The sequence below is a fragment of the Syngnathus floridae genome, chromosome 2 (assembly GCF_059516105.1).
Source record: "Syngnathus floridae isolate MCC-2025c chromosome 2, RoL_Sflo_1.0, whole genome shotgun sequence".
Classification (NCBI taxonomy): domain Eukaryota; kingdom Metazoa; phylum Chordata; class Actinopteri; order Syngnathiformes; family Syngnathidae; genus Syngnathus; species Syngnathus floridae.
Genome location: NC_142414.1, coordinates 6,372,080 through 6,393,053, shown reverse-complemented (window position 1 = coordinate 6,393,053; position 20,974 = coordinate 6,372,080). Strand labels below are relative to the sequence as shown.

At 43.9% G+C, this 20,974-nt stretch overlaps 2 protein-coding genes across 8 annotated transcripts in view; both read left to right on the top strand.

The window, feature by feature from the left end:
• Positions 1-10,849, top strand: part of LOC148401394 (ERC protein 2-like) — a 118,437-nt gene extending 107,588 nt beyond the window's left edge. For 4 of the 6 annotated variants that reach the window (XM_088356572.1, XM_088356547.1, XM_088356570.1 and 1 more), the window contains one exon: positions 8,633-10,046. In XM_088356572.1, the coding sequence (XP_088212698.1) occupies positions 8,633-8,680 (48 nt within the window). In that variant the 3' untranslated portion in view covers positions 8,681-10,046. Of the gene's footprint in view, positions 1-2,832; positions 2,980-8,632; positions 10,047-10,701 lie in introns of those variants that run through there. The other 2 variants (XR_015853178.1, XM_088356562.1) reach the window with 2 other exon arrangements.
• A 237-nt stretch (positions 10,850-11,086) lies between these two features.
• Positions 11,087-20,348, top strand: LOC148401393 (protein Wnt-5a-like). Of its 2 annotated transcripts, none has more exons than XM_088356579.1 (5): positions 11,087-11,427; positions 13,591-13,739; positions 15,406-15,653; positions 17,169-17,461; positions 18,544-20,348. In XM_088356579.1, the coding sequence occupies exons 2-5, from the start codon at positions 13,597-13,599 to the stop codon at positions 19,000-19,002; spliced, it is 1,143 nt and encodes a 380-aa protein (XP_088212705.1). In that variant the 5' UTR covers positions 11,087-11,427; positions 13,591-13,596; the 3' UTR covers positions 19,003-20,348. The 2 variants fall into 2 exon arrangements, with proteins under 2 accessions (XP_088212705.1, XP_088212699.1); XM_088356573.1 differs by having other exon boundaries at positions 11,088-11,878.
• The last annotated feature ends 626 nt before the right edge of the window (positions 20,349-20,974 follow it).

Below are 20,974 nucleotides of genomic sequence, written 5' to 3'. Positions count from 1 at the left end.
ACACACACACACACACACACACGCACACACACACACACACACACACTGACTCACAAAGTAACATTTCATACTGAATGAGCTGTGTGATTCTTTTCCAGTTACTGAAGGTCTGCAAGCACTTTACTCAATACGTTTTCACTGCTTATTTTAGTGCAATGATGGGAATCTTTTTTTTTTTTTTTGCTGACTTAAAGTTGAAATGTTTAGAACAGCACATCATACGTTTTTGTTACAGAAACCAGTGATCCTAACCTAGCTAGCACATTTATATTCCACTTCTCAGACTTCCATAAACAGGGCGAGGACATGTTTACATACAATATCATCCCAGCTGGACGCTATATCATTCTTCCCTATCATAACAAAGCATATTTGCTTATCTTATGCTAGCAGTGCATCATAACCTGTTGCATGAATAGCACATGAAATGTTAATCGCTATCTCGGAGCTTGTTTACGGTCTACGCTATGTTTTGGCAATAAATATCCCCAAATATATGAAGCTCTTTATTGAAACTGTGAAATGTTATTTACTTTTCATGGGTGCATTAAGCAAGCTGTGTCACTTTCTTGGATGCTTATTTACGACCGTCTCTATCGTCATTTAAGCGTTACTTACGGATCCCTTTCCATGATGTTCTACAGAGCATCCCACGGAGTGTTTAAATGTTCAAGACGCTTTTACTGAATCAGTTTACAGCCCAGTAGAGGCAATTTGGAGTTCAGAGTATTCCGTCATAACTGCCTCAATAGCTTATCAAATGTGGTCCTCCTCTGCTGGGAAGAAAAAAAAATTCTGTCTTTCCTATCTCACTCCCAGTAAACCCCCACCCCCCAGCCCACCTACCTCCAACGCACCCAGAGGCTCCAAAGGTGGGCCATTCCCCTCCAAACCCGTCCTTTTTGATGATCACTTTTCCCTGTTTGCTTCATTGCCCTCAGATTCATGCCTGGAGGCGGTAGAATCCCACAGCATGGAGAATATCCCACACATGCACCCCCCCCCCCCCTCCCCCTATGCACACTGTTTGATCTGACATTTGTATTTCTTTAAGGAATCATTAAAACCGCGATCCAGTCATCATTGTTGTTTTTCCTATCTCCCTCTAGACTGGATTCATTTGGCACTGCTCAGAATTGGCACTTAGCTGCTTGGCATTAGGTGGAGATCAGTAGCAGACCACCAAGCATTGTAAAAAGCTCTTTTCCCCAGTGTGTATCCAATGTGTCTAATGTCCCGGGGCTCCTTCTGACCCGGGGGGGCGGCAAACAGACCCTGGCCAACAAGATGATTGGTTCTTCCTGAGACCGGACTTAGTGAGCATTAAGCATCACGCTGCAGCTGCGCTAGAACAAACACTCTCAGTCCACTTGACAGCAAGAGCTAACAATCCCGTTTGTAGCTACTCGTCCGTTCGGTTAAATTGGGTGAAGTGATGTGGTTTGCTTGTTCATGTGTAAAAAGGCCATGCTAATGGAAGAAATCAGAGTCCTAATTAAAGATGTGAGACTAAATCACATTTGCAATGCAGTGTTCTAAATTTTTTGCCTTTGGACCAATTTGGAGAAAGACAATAAGACCTCTCCAGGGTCTACTTAAACATTTGGCTCACATTCCAAAATATCTATTTCCACGGTGTAAAGTTCACTAACCAGGCCTTTATTATCAATTTTTCTTACGCTATTCAAGCAGATGATCGTAAAATGTTTTGTGACTTTCGCCGCCTGTTGTATGACAAATCAAGGTCTGTTCCATCTTAGAATGCTTTAATAATAATAATAATAATAAAAACATAACTTTCGCAAAAGGTGCTTCTCCCCCAGCTGAGTAAGTGTGTTATGAGGGCAAATCAGTTAAAGGACATAACATGAACTGTGGGCAATAAAGACCAGATGGAGAAATGTTGAACGTGTGGGCCTGAGAGTGGGGACGAGGCTCGTTGGTTTAGGAGTGAGAACTGAAGGGTCGCTGGCTTTGGTGCCATCTTGAGAAGACATCAAGCAGACGATGGAGCCACGGGGCTATTACCACATCCGGAAATGGCTAAGGGCTGCAGGAGGAAATTAGCAAGGTCGTATTTTGTCTGACACACACACGCACGTGTTAGAGTTGCTTTTGGTGAATGAAATGTGTCTATCAAGTTTCTCCCTGTGATCGTGTCAGTACACGCAGTTTTGCGTACTAAACTTTCAAAGTAAAGTAAACATTGTAGTGTAACAACCCTAATACCTCAACCTTCCCTCCCATACCCTTATAAGAAAGCACTTTTGCTAGGCTTGCATCTACCAAATTTATTTTTTCAGATGGGGGTTTGAGGCCGTTACCATGTCAGTCAGCATGGCCTCTTATCAAATCATCAGACTACCCTCAGATTCTCTTTCCAGATGGAGGTGAGATTGGGCTCCAGAAGCCCAGACCCCCGCAGACACTGAGAGAATGGGTGCCTCCTCCTGATCTTCTACCTGATGGAGGTGCTTTAATGTGGGCTCGGGTTTCACTCTGTCCCCTCCGCCCACACCCCCATCAACTGGACTCGTTTTGGGATCTTGACGTACATTCAGGCATGTTCAAGGCTCAGTCAGAAACTTGAAGAGCCTCTGAGAAGTTTCACTCTCGGTGTTGCAAACAGTTGCTAGGCTACATAGGCAGGAAAAGCAAAGTAAACAAAAAGCAGGACGCCGAGCATCAGGTCCAGTGTGTTCTGTAATTCTTCTCATAATAGCAAGCTCTGACCCATACAGGAGCCCCGAGACTGTGGCTCACCACTGAACATACCCGCCTGCTTTATTATAGCAAAGTGCAAAGCCTGCCGTTGTCTGTGACGTTGCACAGGGTCCCGCTCTCTGTCACTGCCACCGCAGAGAACAACTTCATGCCAGCCGCAGTGCCAGCTGACCATCTTGTCCGGCCGCATTGCGTCTCTGCCTGATGCCGCCGGCGTACCGCAGCCAAGGAAAGAAGCGTGGCTACCACAGAGTGGTAAGATTTGTAGGAGTTTCCTTCAGATGTCAAAGCCCCACTCGGTCGCTTCCTGCTTCTCCCGACAGTCATGTTTGCCATCCAGCTGTAGCCCAAAGTAGTACAAGGCCTGACGGCTTTACACCCAAATGGTCACTTCCATGTGACTAAAGGGAATAGCAATAAAAATGCCGCTTGGAAAATATTTGGCACCTGCGACTGTGAATGGAATTCAAGCTGAGTAGTTTTTGTGTTGCTGTCACCTGATGTCTGAGGTTACTTCCACTGTTGATTGTGAAATAGATCCTATATACAGTAGAAGCAGCACAGCCCCGCAGGCATTCCTCTGACATTGTCTCCGAGTCCGCTTCAGCTAGTTGAGCTCCTGACATCTCTCACAGTAATGGAAAGACTGCCTCTTAAAATGCGCTCAGAACAAAAGAATGGACAAGGAAGGCAAGCTTGTGATTTAGAAGCTTATAGGAGTGAATGAGAGATTAGTCCGAGATGAACTTGGAAGAGAGAAATTAAGAGAGACGCGGGTGGGGGAAGAGGAGAGAGGAATTTGGGAGTGAAGAGGTAGAATTCCTTGCACCTTTTAGCACCTTTTATTGTCGCTGCACAAACCTGTATTTAGGACCTGTATGAACACTATACTATTTATGATCTGCCTCGGGGCATTTTCAGCAATAAATGAGGATGTTGTGCTTATAGCACCTTTTCCTGTTTTCCTGTCTGGTGCAGATGCAGTTGTACGTACTTTTGTCCTGAGGTTTTGGACTGCATTATGCAAACACATGCTCATGGAAGTTTATTTGTGTATGAGTGCAAAATGTATGAAACCGAAACCCTTTCATTAGGAGCAGGTTCTGTGAATTCCACCGGTATCATTAGTACCGAGACACACCTTGGCTGCGAAGCTCCCTACCATTCCAAGCAGGCCTCCATCATTCCTCACAGGATTAGAGTTAGAAAAAGGTAAAGGGGCAGATTGTTCTCTTTTCATTAGGAGCTGGTTGTCTATGTAATTCTCTGTCTGTCTGTATGCAAGACTTAAAAAAAAGAGCTTCGACACACACACCATCAGACTACTGAGCAAATGACATCACAATCTATGATTGTGTTTGTTTTTCTTTGCTCACTGGATATATCGGCAGGTTGCTTCTTCTTTGTGGTGGAGGTCTTTTTCTTCTTAATTTATTCAGTGCCAGCACAGTTAAAATACGTTTATAGTCGTCAATAGCAGTGAATGAGTTAAGATTCACTATTCAGTGCCAGCCCAGTTAAAATAGACATTTGACGTTTATAGTATGGCAGTGAATAAGTTAAGATTCACCAGTCCACTGTATCTGCTTTTTGAGGACATTCTGCTTTCTCATCAGCAGTCAACACCACCTAGTGGAATCTAAACTGCACAGTTGTTTGCCTTCATAAAAAATATTTTTTTTAACACTGGAAGTGCATATTCAAGCTCGTGTACAGGCCTCAAAAGCATTTATAGCGGTTTGTGTGCACGCAGGTCTCGTCAGCACGCCGCACTCTGACATATCTGAAGCTTACTCACTCTTGCATATTTTCTCAAACGAAGGAAATTATGCAATTAGGGATTGTTTTCATTCACTTTTCAGCCCTCCCTCTGCCCTCCACCAGCCACCGTCTTAGAAATGCCACTTTCCGCCTTTACCCCTCTGCCTCTATCCTCTTTTGCCATTCCCACATACGTTCTCGTCCTCCTTCTGTGACACCAGGAGATGGTTCCAATTTAGTCTGAGCCACATCCTCACTCATCTCCTTCATTAAAAAGGGGCATAATAGTGACTAAATGGAAGAAAATGAGCACTTGTCATAAGAGTCCATTTTTAATGATTAAACAGTCACTTTGTTGAACATCAAAAGGGGGAATGGAGGGTTGTGTGAAGGGGGGTTGTCAAAAGCAACATTTTGATGCTAAGGGCGTGTGTCGGTCTGGCTATAGTTAGAAAATGCTGGGAGATGGGTGCTGGGGTACATATGGGCAGCATTGGGGGGGGGGCGGTCGGGGGGCGCAAATCTGGCATTTTGCACTCTAATTCCAGCCAGCCTGGAGGCCTGCGGCGCTAAGAAGGGCCTCACTGTTGCTCTCTGGATCAGCCAGGTATTGCTTACATAAAAAGCAAGTGAAAACAGCTGTAGGGATAATTACCTTGATTCTCCATTACATGCCATGAGGGCCAATAACTAAAAAATTGGGTTTTGTTTGGGTTAGAGCTGCAGCCCCATCTAGGAGGAAGTTGTAAAAGAAAAAAGAAAGGGTAGGAAAATGAGAAATGAAGAAAAAACAGCTTGAGTAAAGTCTTGAGGCTTTTGCTTCGGAGGAGATGCATTTGACTCCTGAGATGACACACTGTAGGCCTTAGTTTTTAGAATCTGTTTTATGTGTTGCTTTATTTGTTCGACATTAAATGTTAATTATTATTCCCGGGCATTTGTGATGTCAAGTAGGTAATGTTTCTATCGCTCAAGTTCTCTGTAACAAATATTTAGGCTGATTTTAGGGCTTCGAATCATCTTAGAATCGATTATTCTATCGATCACTTTATCGATTCCTTGAATAATGAACCACAATAAATAGTCAAGTCAAGTCAAGTCAAGTTTATTTGTATAGCCCTAAATCACAAACAGTCTCGAAGGGCTTCACATAGCCAAAAATTGACAATTATTCTCAAAGCATCCCCTGATCTTAAGCTTCCAAAAGGGCATGGAAAAACTCAAAAAAACCCTGCCAGGGGAAAATGAGAAACCTTGAGAAGGGACCACAGATGGAAGGATCCCCCTTTCAGGATCACCAGGTTGTAATGGATGCAGAGAGGGCACAAGTAATACATAATATGAAAATCAATGAAAAAATGGATGTCGGAGGTGTCCTCGATTGTCCTGGCAGTGTCTTCAAGGAGGTTGAGCTGCAGTTTCCTCATCTTGAATTGGTCCCCAAGAATCCAGCTAGACGCTATCAGCTTTTGCGCCACCTAACCCCCTCCCCAGCCAGGGAAATAAATTGAATGAATGAATACAAAATACGTATATTTTAGATACATTTTAAATACCGTATTTGCCGGTGTATTGGTCGACCTTTTTCGATCCAAAATCGACCGAAAAAAATCGACCTCGACTTATACACCGAGTCATAAAATTTAACTTCGTATTCATCGCTTCAAATGTGATGGCCGTTTCTCATGCATCTCATTGTGCGTTGCACTTAGAAAATTTGAACCGGGCGGCGTGCGCAAGTGCGTGGCCCGCTGGAAGTCGAATGAGGCTCTGCGATTTCATCCGCGGTGCTTATAAAGTGCCGATCCGCTCGGCGGGAGCTATTTTCGGCCACTTGGCGCGTGCGCACGGCCTCCCGGATGTGCCGGGCGTCGTGCGCGAGCTCGCCGGCCGCTGGAAGTCGAATGAGGCTCCGCGATTTCATCCGCGGTGCTTATAAAGTGCCGATCCGCTCGGCGGGAGCTATTTTCGGCCACTTGGCGCGTGCGCACGGCCTCCCGGGTGTGCCGGGTGTGCCGGGCGGCGTGCGCGAGCTCGCCGGCCGCTGGAAGTCGAATGAGGCTCCGCGATCTCCTCCGCGGTGCTTATAAACAGCCGATCCGCTCGGCGGGAGCTATTTTCGGCCACTTTGCGCGTGCGCACGGCCTCCCGGATGTGCCGGGCGTCGTGCGCGAGCTCGCCGGCCGCTGGAAGTCGAATGAGGCTCCGCGATTTCATCCGCGGTGCTTATAAAGTGCCGATCCGCTCGGCGGGAGCTATTTTCGGCCACTTGGCGCGTGCGCACGGCCTCCCGGATGTGCCGGGCGGCGTGCGCGAGCTCGCCGACCGCTGGAAGTCGAATGAGGCTCCGCGATCTCCTCCGCGGTGCTTATAAACAGCTGATCCGCTCGGCGGGAGTTATTTTCGGCCACTTGGCGCGTGCGCACAGCCTCCCGGATGTGCCGGGCGGCGTGCGCGAGCTCGCCGGCCGCTGGAAGTTGAATGAGGCTCCGCGATCTCCTCCCGGTGCTTATAAAGAGCCGATCCGCTCGGCGGGAGCTATTTCCGGCCACTTGGCGCGTGCGCACGGCCTCCCGGTGGTGCCAGGCGGCGTGCGCGAGTGCGCTGGCCGCTGGAAGTCGAATGAGGCTGCGCGATCTACTCCGCGGTGCTTATAAAGTGCCGATCCGCTCGGCTTGAAGCTATTTCCGGCCTCCCGGTGGTGCCGGGCGGCGTGCGCGAGCTCGCCGGCCGCTGGAAGTCGAATGAGGCTCCGCGATCTCCTCCGCGGTGCTTATAAACAGCCGATCCGCTCGGCTGGAGCTATTTCCGGCCACTGCGCATGCGTACGACCTCCCGGAATTTGAACACATTTCGTCAATAAATTTCGCATATTTCTGATTGAATTTTGAAGTTTAATATAATGCAACAATTGAGCTCGACTTATACAAAGGATATATCATAAAATCGTAAATTTCCGTCAAATTTTAGGGGGTTGACTTATACACCGAGTTGACTTATACACCGGCAAATACGGTATATAAAAAAACATTTTATATAAATATAAAATAATTTGAAAAATATTTTTAAAATAAATCCTCAAACTGATGAACCAAAGGGTGCCAAATGAAAATTATGTGGTGGTGGTGGGGGGGGGCTTCATTTAATAGTTCATCTTAATATTGCAGCCCAACAAGCATGAACACAAACATGGCTACATTGCCACGCCTTCCCTCATTGTGAATGCGGCCACTGGCTTGAGTTTATGTAGTGAATGCATCTGCTGTGTGGTGTTAGAGAGGTGTTGACAGAAAAGAAAGCGGCGTGCTCTTTGAGCACATCAACAGGTCACGCTCTCTATTATGCTCTACCAGGGGACGTATTTATTGATTCTATTCTAAGTGCAGACGACAGCAGAGAAACTTGAGTCACAAATTAAGACAAACTCACATTTGGGTTCGTACATGGACGTTTTTGCATGACAAATGATGGCACTTTCATTGCACCGTCTGCGTATTTACTCCTGGTTGTAACGGATGATCATCCAAAAAGCCAATCAGAGTGTGAGTAGCACATTCCATGTGATCCATTTTTAAGGCCAACACACTAAGCTCTTATTTTTTCTCGGAAATCAAAATGATGATCACCTGATCAAATGTGTGTGACCCACAATAATAATGTCAGACACCAAATAATATTTGGGGGCATGTGGGCTGAGCCGCCCTCATCATGATAGACACTTTTTTTTCAACAACCCTCAGGAAAGTAGTGATTTTTTTTCCTGCCGTCTGTGCTGCCTGAATAACAGACAGGTTCCTAATTGAGTCCCCCCCCCCTTTTTTTTTTTTTTTTAAATTAATGAGCACTTGATGTTTAGGCTGCTGCCAACTGCGTTTAGAACATTCTTAAGGAATTCTGAAGGCTTGCCAGACATTTTGGAAAACAAAGCGGTAAAGAAATGGAAAACCTGATAGGAGACGCCAAGCTTTTATTTGTCCACTACCGAGCAATGTTTTTGTAGCATTTTAAGATATGACAAATTACCTTTAAAAAAAACACATGCTACGTGATGAATCGTCATATTACTGTTGATTTTTGTTGTTGTTGTTTTTTCTTGGTATTTGACCTCTCACACAAAGACTTTTTTTCATCCTGTTTCTGTCAACAGCTGCTTGGACAACCGGTTACAAAGAGGTCCAGTGATGCATTCAGATGAGCATGACATTACCACCAGATGTGACATGGACCTATAACTTCTGATAAGCTCAGAATGTCGTCTTCTTCTTTACTGACATATGCCATGACCTTAATGTAGGGGAGGGGGAGTGGTCAGCAATGTTGGGCTCTTGCTTGAATGTGCCCCCTGCCTTTATATCCCCTGTTTGCTAGGTGTGGAGGATTGTGGGCAGGCTAAAATATTTTCTTTTGGGTTCTGGCTTTTGGACAATTGAGCCGCCACTTTTCATATGAATGTAGCCAAGCCAGTAGAATTACCTATCAACTTTTGGTGCAGCGATATTGTGTAATCTTCTGCCACTGCACTGATTTTTTGGACTTTTCACAACATGGACCTCACCCTCAGATCCACCAAGACCTTCTCTACTATGTATGGTGCCAATGGAGACAGACACATTCTTCTGATATGAAACCGGATCAGAATCTTTCATGTTCTAAAGCGGAATTGCAAACTGAACCGAGTTTGATGGACTTTCTCCCGTTTGCTTTGTGGGAGAGGCTGAAATTCTCCCAAATCAGTTTGAATGACACTTGAATCAGAAAGGATCAAATTATAGTTACCGTATGTTTCGGACCATAAGGCGCACTTAAAAACTTTTCATTTTCTCCAAAATCAACAAATTTTAATGTCCTATGTATAATTTTTTTTTTATGGACCCATTAATTAATACGGTGTGCCTAATGGTCCGTAATGTATAAACAGGAATAATATCTACGTTGAGCCTGCTGTGCATTTGTTTGATCAAACACTATCATGTATTCTTGTTTGTTTTTTTACATTCATTTCATATCCTAGTGCCACTACTTTTGTTTTTGAAAAGTGACGTTTATTTTTGTTTGTATATTTATTTTGTGTAGTGCATGATATTCACTAGGAAGCAACTTGTAAGGTGAACAATTGGATCATAAAACCTTCAAAACAAAATTTATTAAGTGTGAATCTTCCCACTCTCACCTTTTGATTTTTCTTAAACACAATTCCAAAGATTAAGTAAACAATACATTGCAGGGAAAAAAATGAAAATTGATACTTGCACAACTGGCTATTTACAACTGTAAAAGAGAAAACAAGGACTTTGGGTTTCTTAAATTCATGACAATATCAGCACAGAGCACATTGTTTTTATCCAACTCTAAAATTATTTGTTTGCTACGGTGAAACAATGTATACCGTTTTTTTTTTTTTAATACTGCGTGTGGGTGGCGTTAGATCTGCTTTCAGCATGACTCCGAATGTTTGTTTGAAGGCGCTCACAGTATTCACCCTTGACTTGTCCCACAGTGTTTTGCAGTGGTCAGCATGTTTCCTGTTGTTTTAATAAACTTTGCTTTCACAGGAACAACAAGGTGTCTTTTATGCGAAATCATGTCAATAACATTGACATTGGCGGTATTTGCTGGCCAAAGGGAGTGCAGTAATGGCTATTTTCACAAGATTACAATTTCACCGCCGCTAATGGCACTTTCAACAATAGACTTGAAGTTTTTCCCAGTTTTCATGGTCTAGCAATTCTTTCCCGCTCTTATTAACTGATGTTGCCTGGCTTTTCATCCTGAGAGAATGGGGGTGGGTGTGGAGGTGACGGAGGAGGGCGGGTGCTGAGACACTGGTGCGGGTGGAGCAGGGCGGGATCGCAAATGCAGCTGAGATATTCGGGTAAGACCAGCTGCTGGATGCACCTTGGCACGCAAGCCTGCTAACAGCTGACTTGCAAAAACTAGATTCTAGAAAAGTGTGTGTCATCAAACTTTCTGTCCTGTGGCTAAACTGTACACCCTATCATTTGTTTAAGTTTGATTGTTGTCCGCCATGTTTCAGCAATTATTTGTTTGAGCACGTCCTACTTGAAATATTTATTTTTAGCTGGCGTCAACTTAAGCAATTTACAGCGTCATGCTGTTGTGAAATTAATAAAACACTCTGACCTTCGACACCGGTCGTCTGGTTCACGGAATAATATTTGAGGTGTAAGCCTGTGGATCTCTGCTTTATGTTTGTAGATCATGTAGCGTGGAATAATAATTACAGTATAGGCCGCTATCCTGGAAAGGCCTGAAGGTGATGAGAGCAGCCTGTAAAAGCACACAATACCATTTTGCTGGGACGAAACTCAATCTGCTGAAGGGGAAAATCCTCACTCTGCTCTGGAATGGATAAGGTAATAGCCTCAGGTGCTTTTTCAAGTTTATTTTAGGTAATAGAGAGGTTTGTTTTGTTACAGCCTGTCCCACCCTCGCCTTTCTCCTTCTCAATTCAAATGTCTGTGGCGTGGGAGAGACTGCGCATGCGCTATGTGGAGGCCTACTTGCGCGTTCATGATGCATTGTGGGAGGAGGCCACACCAGCAGGTGAGAGAGGCAAAGAACTCAGGAGAGAGGAAGCACAAGACGTCTCCAGTCTGCTGCACTTGAGCTCACACGCGGCAGAGGAGGACGACACCCGGGAGCCTCGGCAAAAGTCGCGGCTGTTTCTTCTTTTATTTGTTTGCTTGTTTGTGTTTGCTCCTCGTTGCAGCGTGCACGCGCCAAGACGCACCCTTTGGAACCTAGTTTTTATTTGATATTTTTGGAAGACTTTTGTTTGGAGCTGACCCCCGCACTGTCGCGAGGCGGATGACTGGTTGCCACGGTTTGGACTCGCGGATTGGCAGAGACGTCCTAGCGCAGAATGGGAACTAAATTGACAAGTCGCTCGTGGCGTGGAGCAACGCGTGGATCTTTTCTTTGGTAAAACGCTCAATGACTTGAGAGCGTGCGCGACTGGGATTTATTTATTTTTTTATTATTACTGGATGCCCTTCAAGTAGAATCTGTTTAAACGGTTTCCCCCGTTAAAAGTGATTTCGAACGGCCACTGACATTTGTCGCGTCAACCCAGTGTGACACATTTTTGAAATAACTCCTCTCTTTGACTCATTAATTGCCTGATTAAAGTCTTTCGTCAAGTTTCGCTCCTTACTCCCTTGTTCGGCGCACGGAGCGCATCCAGGTCTACATATTTTATTGATTGTTTGGGGGTCTCCAAAGCTGAAGGACTTTCAACTTTATCTCCAACAAGCGTGTGCGACAGATTGGGATAAAACAGCGAGAGAAAGGAAGTAAATTATCCAACTGCCCGTACTGGGATTATCGGTTTGACATCGTCTGTAGAAATTAGACTACATCTTCCAGCTCTCCGGTGAGTATAGCGTTACTGGTCATTATTTTACAAGTGCGCCTTTTTGCATGTGGAAAACCTAATTTCGTTATTTTTGTATTTATTTTTAATTCGTATAATTGTATTTTTATTTTTGCCCTATGTTAATCAAACGACCAATTTAATAAATAACGAATAAAGTGATATATGATATGAAATAAATGTTAAAATTACATTTTTTATTTTTTTTATTATCGTTTCTTCGCGCTGCTATAAATCAAAGCGTAGTAATTGGCTCCCTCTCCTGGTTTGAACATCAGTACGGAGAAACAAAGACAAGAGAAAATTAGATAAATATATAAAACCGCGCGGAGTTCATTTAAGGGTTTAAATGGGTGTTCCGTCAATGAAATAAAATAAAAAATAACCACGAATGTCGTAATACGTAATAACTTTATTTTGGCCCTGGCCCATGTTGTCTTAGTGCTTCTTAATATTTAAATAGTTTTGAGATGGAAAAACAAAATTGACAGATTAAAACAATTTCCTTATGACCTGTGGAAATGTTCCGAATTCAAATTACTTGACTCTACCGTCACTGTGATCATTTTTGACGACGTTCCTCTGATTGATCTCTAACGGAAGTGCGCTCAATTCGATTCCACTTTTAGGTCCACAAATGGGTGTGCTAGTTATCAGTCAACAGGTCAACGAGCAGGGCCACTTTTGTTGGGGTCAAATGTTTTTCAAGGGGGGAGGGGTGGGGGGGTTCACCGACTTCAGAAGCCCGCAGCGCCTCGAATTCGCAAGCGCACAACTACCTACATCTTTTAAATATACTCTAATACAGGTAGAATTATTTTTTGTAATTTTTATGCAAATATAATAATTTGATTGGCTGCAAATTTACGTCACTGCACCCAAGACTTTGTTCCGCGTAGAGTGGTGGGCTCTTTGTGTTTGTCTGGTAATCATGTAGAAAATCTCGCCGCGTGATTAAAATAAGCCCTCTTGCAGCTCCATTTCGGGCAGTCAGACGTGTATCTGCATTTTTTTAGTCCTATTTATTTAAAAAAAAAAAAAAAAAGTGCTGAGCATCACAGGCCTCAGCATCACCCGCTTGCGTGCCCCCCACCCCCACCTCGTGGCCATTCTATTCTACTTTGACTTTACCATTAAATACAATTTGTATAAAATAGCACTTATCTGTTTTGAAAGTTAATAATATGTAGCCTTTTGTTATTTTTAATTTAATTGAGTATTGAGCACATACACACTTTTAGTTGTTTTCCATTTTTATGTACATGTATGAGTATTGGCTGCATACAATTAAAAATATAAGTTTAGTACATAACTCATTCATGATATAACCTCCATTGAACATGTTTGTCTTCTGTGCATGAAAACTGAACTGAAATTTCTGCGAGTAAATTAAATGGTCAGGAATGCATCAGGCTGAGATTTCAGGGCCATTGTCCTTGTTGGCTTCCATGTCTATCATGTGATTCACACTCAGCAGCTGCAAATATTCATCTTAGTACAACACTCAAAGCAGTTGTGCGTATGAAAGAGTTCATGAAAGTATTTCCTGCAGCATGCACAAGTGACAGTGCACTTGTGTGTGTGTGTGTGTGTGTGTGTGTGTGCGTGTGTGTGTACGTGTACGTGTGCGTGTGCGTGTGCGTGTACGTGTGCGTGTGCGTGTGCGTGTGCGTGTGTAAGCGTGAGTGACATGTTGCTCTGTCATCCCACAGATTGGCATGACGATGAAGTTGGGACTGGATTGTGCGTGTCGGCCGACCTGCTGGCCTCTAGGAAGACTTTTGGACTCCAGACACTGCGTCTTTGCACTCACACTGCTTACACTCCTCATGCAGGTGGTGGTGGAGGCCAACTCATGGTGGTATGTGTTTTCCCGTCTGTGCAGTGTGATATTTTCACATTTGTAACCATGCAAGACCATTTTGCTCTTTTATTTATTTATTTATTTTTTTTTTTTACAAAACTCAAATGTTTTTGTAACGCTACTTGGCTTCAGTTTTACCACAACATGCTCACATGAACATTTCAGGGAAACCTTTCTTTCTCTCCCGTTTTCATTTTTTACCAAGCAAAAATTATAAATAATATATAAATGCAGAATGTGTGGTTTTCCATTGATCTTAGTCAAAATGTGTGTCAGCATCCCCATGTTTGACATGCATCGAGTGCTGCTCTTCAAAGGAAAAACTGAAAATCTGTGCCCGCTGCTTTTGAAAACACCACACCATTTTACACTTGAAAGTCACAATTATTCCTATTAAAAGATAAATTCAATTGACTCTGCCAGTCATAATGCACATCACACGCATTTTTGGACAAATCAGATAAATTCTCACAACACCCTTGATGATCTCTCACGACACGCTTGTTGTACACTTTATTATCACAACTCGGCTCACGAAAAAAATTGAATTAAAATTTGCTTCGACTGATCAAGTGAAGGCATCAACCATGATGTAACAATAAGCAAAAAATAGTTTTTATTTTTATCGTGTCGATACTGTACAAGTTGAGTATCGAGTCAAAGGCCCACTGGCAATTTGACCGAAAAGTACAAACTCTCTTTGAGTTTCCTCTTTGAGAAAACGTCAGGGGTAAATGATGTAGTGGGGGTAGCATGTCTGCATAGTGTCTATGTAGACTATATTTTCCTGTTATGTGTGTGCGTGCGCGTATGTGTGTGCGTGTGTGCGTGTGTGCGTGTGTGTGTGTGTTCCGTTGCAGTTCCCCCAGTCGATCAAGTTACACGAGAGGCTAATTGTCTCTCTCGAGGGGCTGAGGGATGGGCCGCTCGGATTGTCCTGCGGCCTGGAACCAGATGATGCACCGAGTAGTGCTGCTATTTCTTAATATCCCTCTTTAAATCGTTATTTCACAAGTCGGGCTGTGAAAATGTGCAATATCAACTGCGTGAGAAAATCGGGGGCAGTTTGAGCGCTTAAGGGAAATGGACCTGAACTAACCAATGGAGATGGCTCAAAAGTATGCTAAGTTTTAGTCGTGGAGAAATCCTACTAAGGGCTAATGTATATGTTTGTTTTTTTTGGTGGGGGGAGGTGTCTTAGTAAAGTAAAGCCTTCCAAAGGCTGTAAAAAGGAACAAAAAAGAAACAGTCATGGGACATTGGTTCTTTAGTTGAACTGCTCCCAGCTCAACTTCTTCAACATGCGAGGAGTTGAGCATTTCTTTATTTAATCTGGTGTAGAGCCTCAAATAAGTGTTTGACTTCTCATTGTTCCTCCTCATTTCCTTCTTTCCTACTGTGCACTTCTTTTCTGCCCGCCACTTGCGTGCTTGGCCCTGCCTATCGCATAACTTTTCAATGCAATGTCATTAAGATTTAAAGCTGTTCTGAGGATTCGCCTGCGCAATAAAAATGTTCCAAGTCTGAAAGGCAGAAAACCAATCAGCCGTTGATTATCTTTTTTTTTTTTTTTTGCTTTTTTTTTGTGGCTTCTCAGTTTTGGCTTGTGATGGTCCTTGATTGAAACCACCTGCGTTGAGTCCACTCCCCTTTTTTCATGCAGGTCTTTAGCCATGAACCCTCTGCTGATCCCAGAGGCCTACATCATCGGTGCCCAGCCGCTGTGCAGCCAGTTGGCGGGCCTCTCGCAGGGCCAGAAGAAACTGTGCCAGCTCTACCAGGACCACATGCAGTACATCGGCGAAGGCGCAAAGACGGGCATCAGAGAATGCCAGTACCAGTTCAGGCATCGGCGCTGGAACTGCAGCACAGTGGACAACTCTTCTGTCTTTGGACGGGTCATGCAAATAGGTAAGCGAGACGAAGACATTTGGAAAGTGACGCGTATAGAACCGAAGGTTAGCTCAGTTCAGTTTGGAGCGTTTCTCTAGTGTATGCGAAGTTTGAAAATGAACTTGTGGGTCTTTGATCCCTCCGTTTACGAAACAAGCTTGGATTAAACCGCTAAATGTTTTCTTTGGCTATGTACCTGCATCTCAGGAAAAGGAAGGAAAAAAAGTCGACATCAAGTTTTGTTGATCATAATCTTCCACATGGATTCCAAGGAATCCAGTCAATATGTTGCTGCAGTTTTGACTTTGTGGAGATATTTCGTAGTTTTGTCTGTCATGTTTAAAGGTTTGAAATACTGTACGTCTCTGCTGCCACCCCATTTTGGAGAATGGAATTTACTTTGTAGTACTTTTTTTCTCTTCTCAACCACTTTGCAATAGTGGAGCCTTTGAGTTTCTTTTATGCTGGATAATGCACATTTCATTGCACAAGAAATAAGGCAGCTGAAGGTGTGGCTGATCCGGAGTAACAGAATGTGGTTGACCTCCATTGAGTTGGGATGTCTGAAATCTTCTGCTTGAGTGATTTGAATCAGATAGCAAATATGCGGATAATAGCAGAGGTCTGTTCTAGAATTTCTTTATCGGTGCGGTTTACGTCGCCTGCTGGTGATCATCCACTATCGTAATTTTTAAACATGCTCTCCGCTCCATGTTGGTCGACTAGTCTGACTGTCTGCCCGCTGTCTGAGGACGCTGCTTTTGATTTAAAAACGAGCTCAGAGTACAGCTACTTTGCATTTCTGGTTTTCTTTAGCGTGGTTTAAAGGCGAGGCAGCGGGGAAGGGGTAGACACTCGAGACTGTCGGCAAGTGTGACACGACGCCAATATTCAAAGGATGAATTAAAAAAATAAGTCAAGCAGTTAATAAATCCTCCCTTGTCGACTCAGCTCCTTCAGGATATCCCAGCTGGTTATAGATCAAACATTTTAGCAGGCTTCCTTACCCAAACTGCTTCTTGCTGTTTTTGATGCCTCACTTTTGATTTTCGAGAGGCGTCTTTTCCTATTCATGTCTTGACAAATCTTTTTATTTTCTCCTTTCTCTGTCTTTGTCCATCTGCTTTTTCACTTTTGGATTTGCTTTTGGGCTGCAAAACTCTGAGATGTTCTATTCCATTTTGTATCAGACACATTGTCTACATTTCTCCTCAGTTTTGCTCTTTGGTGAGAATGGTGTGTTCCAAACTGCTGAGGTGCATTTTGAGTTTCTCTCTTTTTGAGTAATAATGAGGTAGGGTGGGGTTTGCGGGCAAAAAACCCTGAATCCGTCAGCCGTGACAGACAATGTGAAAGAGACCTTGTGGTTTTCCATTTGGGAAAACTCAGCTGTTTGTGGGCTGAGTTCTTTGTCACCGGAGGGCGCTGTCCACTCTCTGGCTCAAGCCCAGTCATAGCAAAGCATTTTTCAACATGTTTGACTAAAAGCCTGCAGAACTGAATCAGGTGCCTTTTGTAATTGATTGCGCACAGGCAGTCGAGAGACGGCCTTCACCTACGCCATCAGCGCAGCGGGGGTTGTCAACGCAGTGAGCCGCGCCTGCAGAGAGGGGGATCTCTCCAGTTGCGGCTGCAGCCGTGCCGCTCGGCCCAAAGACCTGCCGCGAGACTGGCTGTGGGGCGGTTGCGGAGACAACCTCAACTATGGCTACAGATTCTCCAAGGAGTTTGTGGATGCTCGCGAGAGGGAGAAGAGCTACCCCAAAGGCTCGCAGGACAGTGCGAGGCTTATGATGAATCTGCACAACAATGAGGCTGGAAGAAGGGTACGTGCACAGACACGCGTTTAAAGCTCTTTATGGTTCTGAACAGTTGTGAGTTATAAATCCCCGTGCTTTGGCCTTTCTGCATGCTTTGAAAAAAGCCCAAGCTGGAAATAAGGCAACAAGGGTCAATCAGATTCAACAGCTCTGTCCGCTCTCCCCCGCCGGTGCTGAGATCTGTGGAGCAGATAGCATCACTCTGACAGTTCTGGGGTTTCATTTTCCTCCCCAAACATCTTGAAACCACCTCAAAGCAAACGTGGAGCCAAAATATCTCTAGCCAGGCGGTTGTCTTTCGAAGAGTGGACTGTTTTGTTCTATTTTGCATTGCACAAATGTGTAGGATCAGGACAGCTGGGTTGTTCTATTCCAAATCACCCAGTGGGTTGATCTGAATGGAACTTGATGTACTTGTTTATAGTGATGACACAACACAGTGTCAAATTTTAGATAAATTGAAGCTGGGGTTTGGGATCTATACGGCTCGGCAAATTTTGAGATTTGTTTTGGCAAAAAGGGGCCGTGGCCACCTCCTTTTATATCTCAGCAACAACTTGGTCGACGTTCACAAAGCTAGTATCGGAAAGGGAAATCAACAAAGATCTCAAGTTAACAATCATTTAAAAGATTGCTGCATAGTTTAGTTACTTGACTGTTTGCCCTTTAAATTTAACCTGTGGATCAATTTTTCCTGAAATGTCGCACATATTCTCTAAACCACAACACGTTTCAGAGATTATTTTTATTTTTTGCTCTAATTGCAGCAGTAAAGAGCAGCTACTCACGGATTTTTAATGATTAAACATCAAAGCAAGGTGGCCGTGACCTTTTTTTGCCCAACATGTCCACATTCGCCCAGGGGTAGCTCCCAAACCTGTTCTTGGATTGACCTAAAATTTAAGATTTTCTCTTGCACCGTCACTATGAACAAGTTCACTAAGTTTCATTAAAATCAAACACTGCTTGGTTGATTTGGCACAGAATGACCCAGTTGTCAATTTAATTTAGACTGTAGTATAGATAATTAAGATGACCCATGATTTACTCACTTTCATTCATTGGTGGTCTCCTTCCTTCTCCCTCAGACCGTGTCCGACCTAGCACACGTGTCGTGTAAGTGCCACGGGGTCTCGGGCTCGTGCAGCCTCAAGACCTGCTGGCTACAGCTGGCTGACTTCCGCAAGGTGGGCGACGCGTTGAAGGAGAAGTACGACAGTGCCGCAGCCATGAAGCTCAACTCGCGTGGGAAGCTGGTGCAGATGAACAACAAGTTCAACCCCCCTACAAGCCATGACCTGGTGTACATCGAGTCCAGTCCAGACTACTGCCTGAAGAACCAAAGCACTGGCTCACTGGGCACAGTGGGACGCCTTTGCAACAAGACCTCGGAGGGGATGGATGGCTGCGAGCTGATGTGTTGCGGTCGCGGCTACGACCAGTTCAAGGCCCAGTTAGTGGAGCGTTGCCACTGCAAGTTCCACTGGTGCTGCTACGTCAAGTGCAAGCGTTGCACCAAAATAGTTGACCAATTTGTCTGCAAGTGAGACTAGAGAGTTGCAGACGATGGCAAGTGAAGCAGTCCAAGACCCAGAAAGAATGGAAGAGAGAAACTATATAAATTATATTTATAGAGTTAAACAATTATGCCATTGCAAAAAGACTTGCCCCCCCCCCCCCCTAACAAATCACATCTTCGGGAACTGAGAGTATCATGAAATATTTATTTTGAGATTGTTTTATTTTCGCCCAGCTGATTTTTTTTAAACCCCCAGCAAGTGCCCAAAATGGCTGGAAACACCTTCACCTCATCCCAACAAGTCGATTAATCCCGGAAAATATTTCTTTTGTGAGATCCGTCTCATGGATAGCAAAAATTGGACCGTTCCTCCCTTTTCTAAGAAAAAGTAGTGTGATACTTGACGCACAGTTGACTTCAAGCTCCTGCTTTGTTGTACGGCTGCGATGACAGGAGAATGCTTGTGTGTCGTATGGATGGATGTGTTTTCATGGGCCCCTTTCCCAAGCCAGCTCTCACATCCCCAATCCCAACTTCTCCTCGCTCAACTCGGGGAGCGCTTGTTGGTTTGTGTGAGTCTATTGAGGGAAAAATGGGTTCAGACAGAGGACGGTTTTGGGGGCTGGGCTATTTATTAAGCTTTCCCAGAAGCCTGAGCAATCGGCAGGTTCTGCAGAAGGCCCCCACCATTATGCACTTTTATACAGAGGCCTTTCCTGTCTGTGTGTGCCTGTTCAGCTGTTTTGTTTTGTTTTTAACTGCAGTGCATCAGTTAATATATCGATATTATAGCCAACACTGTTTTCCATATTAATTCCGATTATACATTTACCATATTCTACAACACATAACCTGGTTTGAATATATATGGGCAGTTTTGATTACATTGGTGAAATAGTCAATGTCGTGTGTGTATATAGTATGTCTATCCAACCGATCAGTAAAATGTATTTATTTTTCTTTTGCCAGATCCACCATTATAGCAGCAAAACATAAATCCTTTTGTTCGACACTCTGGATGTGGAAGTCACTTTTAAAGTTATCACTCACTTTGGTGGCTCTTCACATTTTTTTTTTTTTGGTAAAGGGAAATGCACCTTATTTGTCCACTCGTGTTTTTCTTCTCATTCATGTCCACTGTTGGTGTTCGACACAGCAGATGGTCCAATTCACAGTAGTAGCATATTTTCAATACCACTCAAAGCAAAGCATCTCCAGCAGCCCACCTAGATTTATGTATATTTATAAGCTTCCTTTGTCAGTTTGAGGTTTGTTAAACTTCATGTGTAATAGCAAGTATTTTGTTACTTTTTACAAATTGGCTAAATACTCTACTTTGTTTCAATAAACATATAAAACCAGAATATTTACTCAGATCGTCTTTGACAAGTTGTCTTTTTTTGACTAAGCACACTCGTCTATGTGACAAAGTAGGAAGCGCTTCATTCATAAAGTCTTAAGGCAGCTTCCATTCAGTTGGTCTCATCTCCGGTCAGATGTGACAGACATTCGAAACGTTATGAAATGACAGCTGTTTCAGCTGTGCGGCAAGAAAGCACTTGCTCGAGACCTAGAGATGGGTTGCCTCCAAGGCATCTTAGTTGTGGTTATATTATATGCAGGGCTCAACAGTCCGCTGACAGTGGGTCAGTAAATGGAACCATTAATCATATTGTTGTCGGAAGATGGGGATTTTCAGTGTGGGCAGACGGACTGGGACCGCTTGGAAAAAGACTGGGCCTTGTCAAAAGGAGAACAGTAGAGAAGATTAGGTAATAAGAAACGAGGGATTACACGAACGGGAGAAACGTGAGAGGAGCTGCAGATAATGTGGTTGAATGAATGTGCAGTTAAAGAACTAATACAAAGTGGCTTGACAGTTGTTGGTGGTGGTGTGGCATTTCAAAGTCAGTCTGGTGTGACATGCTCATTCTAGCCACTTTATTAGGGACAGCTTCACATTGTGATGGCAGCGCTCCACATAAATGAGAACATCAACG

Bases quoted from the DNA above. Each gene is read 5' to 3' on its own strand.
- LOC148401393 (XM_088356579.1), top strand. From the start codon at position 13,597: ATGACGATGAAGTTGGGACTGGATTGTGCGTGTCGGCCGACCTGCTGG. The intron at 15,654-17,168 runs GTAAGCGAGACG...GATTGCGCACAG, and splicing joins TGGACGGGTCATGCAAATAG to GCAGTCGAGAGACGGCCTTC. The intron at 17,462-18,543 runs GTACGTGCACAG...CTTCTCCCTCAG, and splicing joins ACAATGAGGCTGGAAGAAGG to ACCGTGTCCGACCTAGCACA.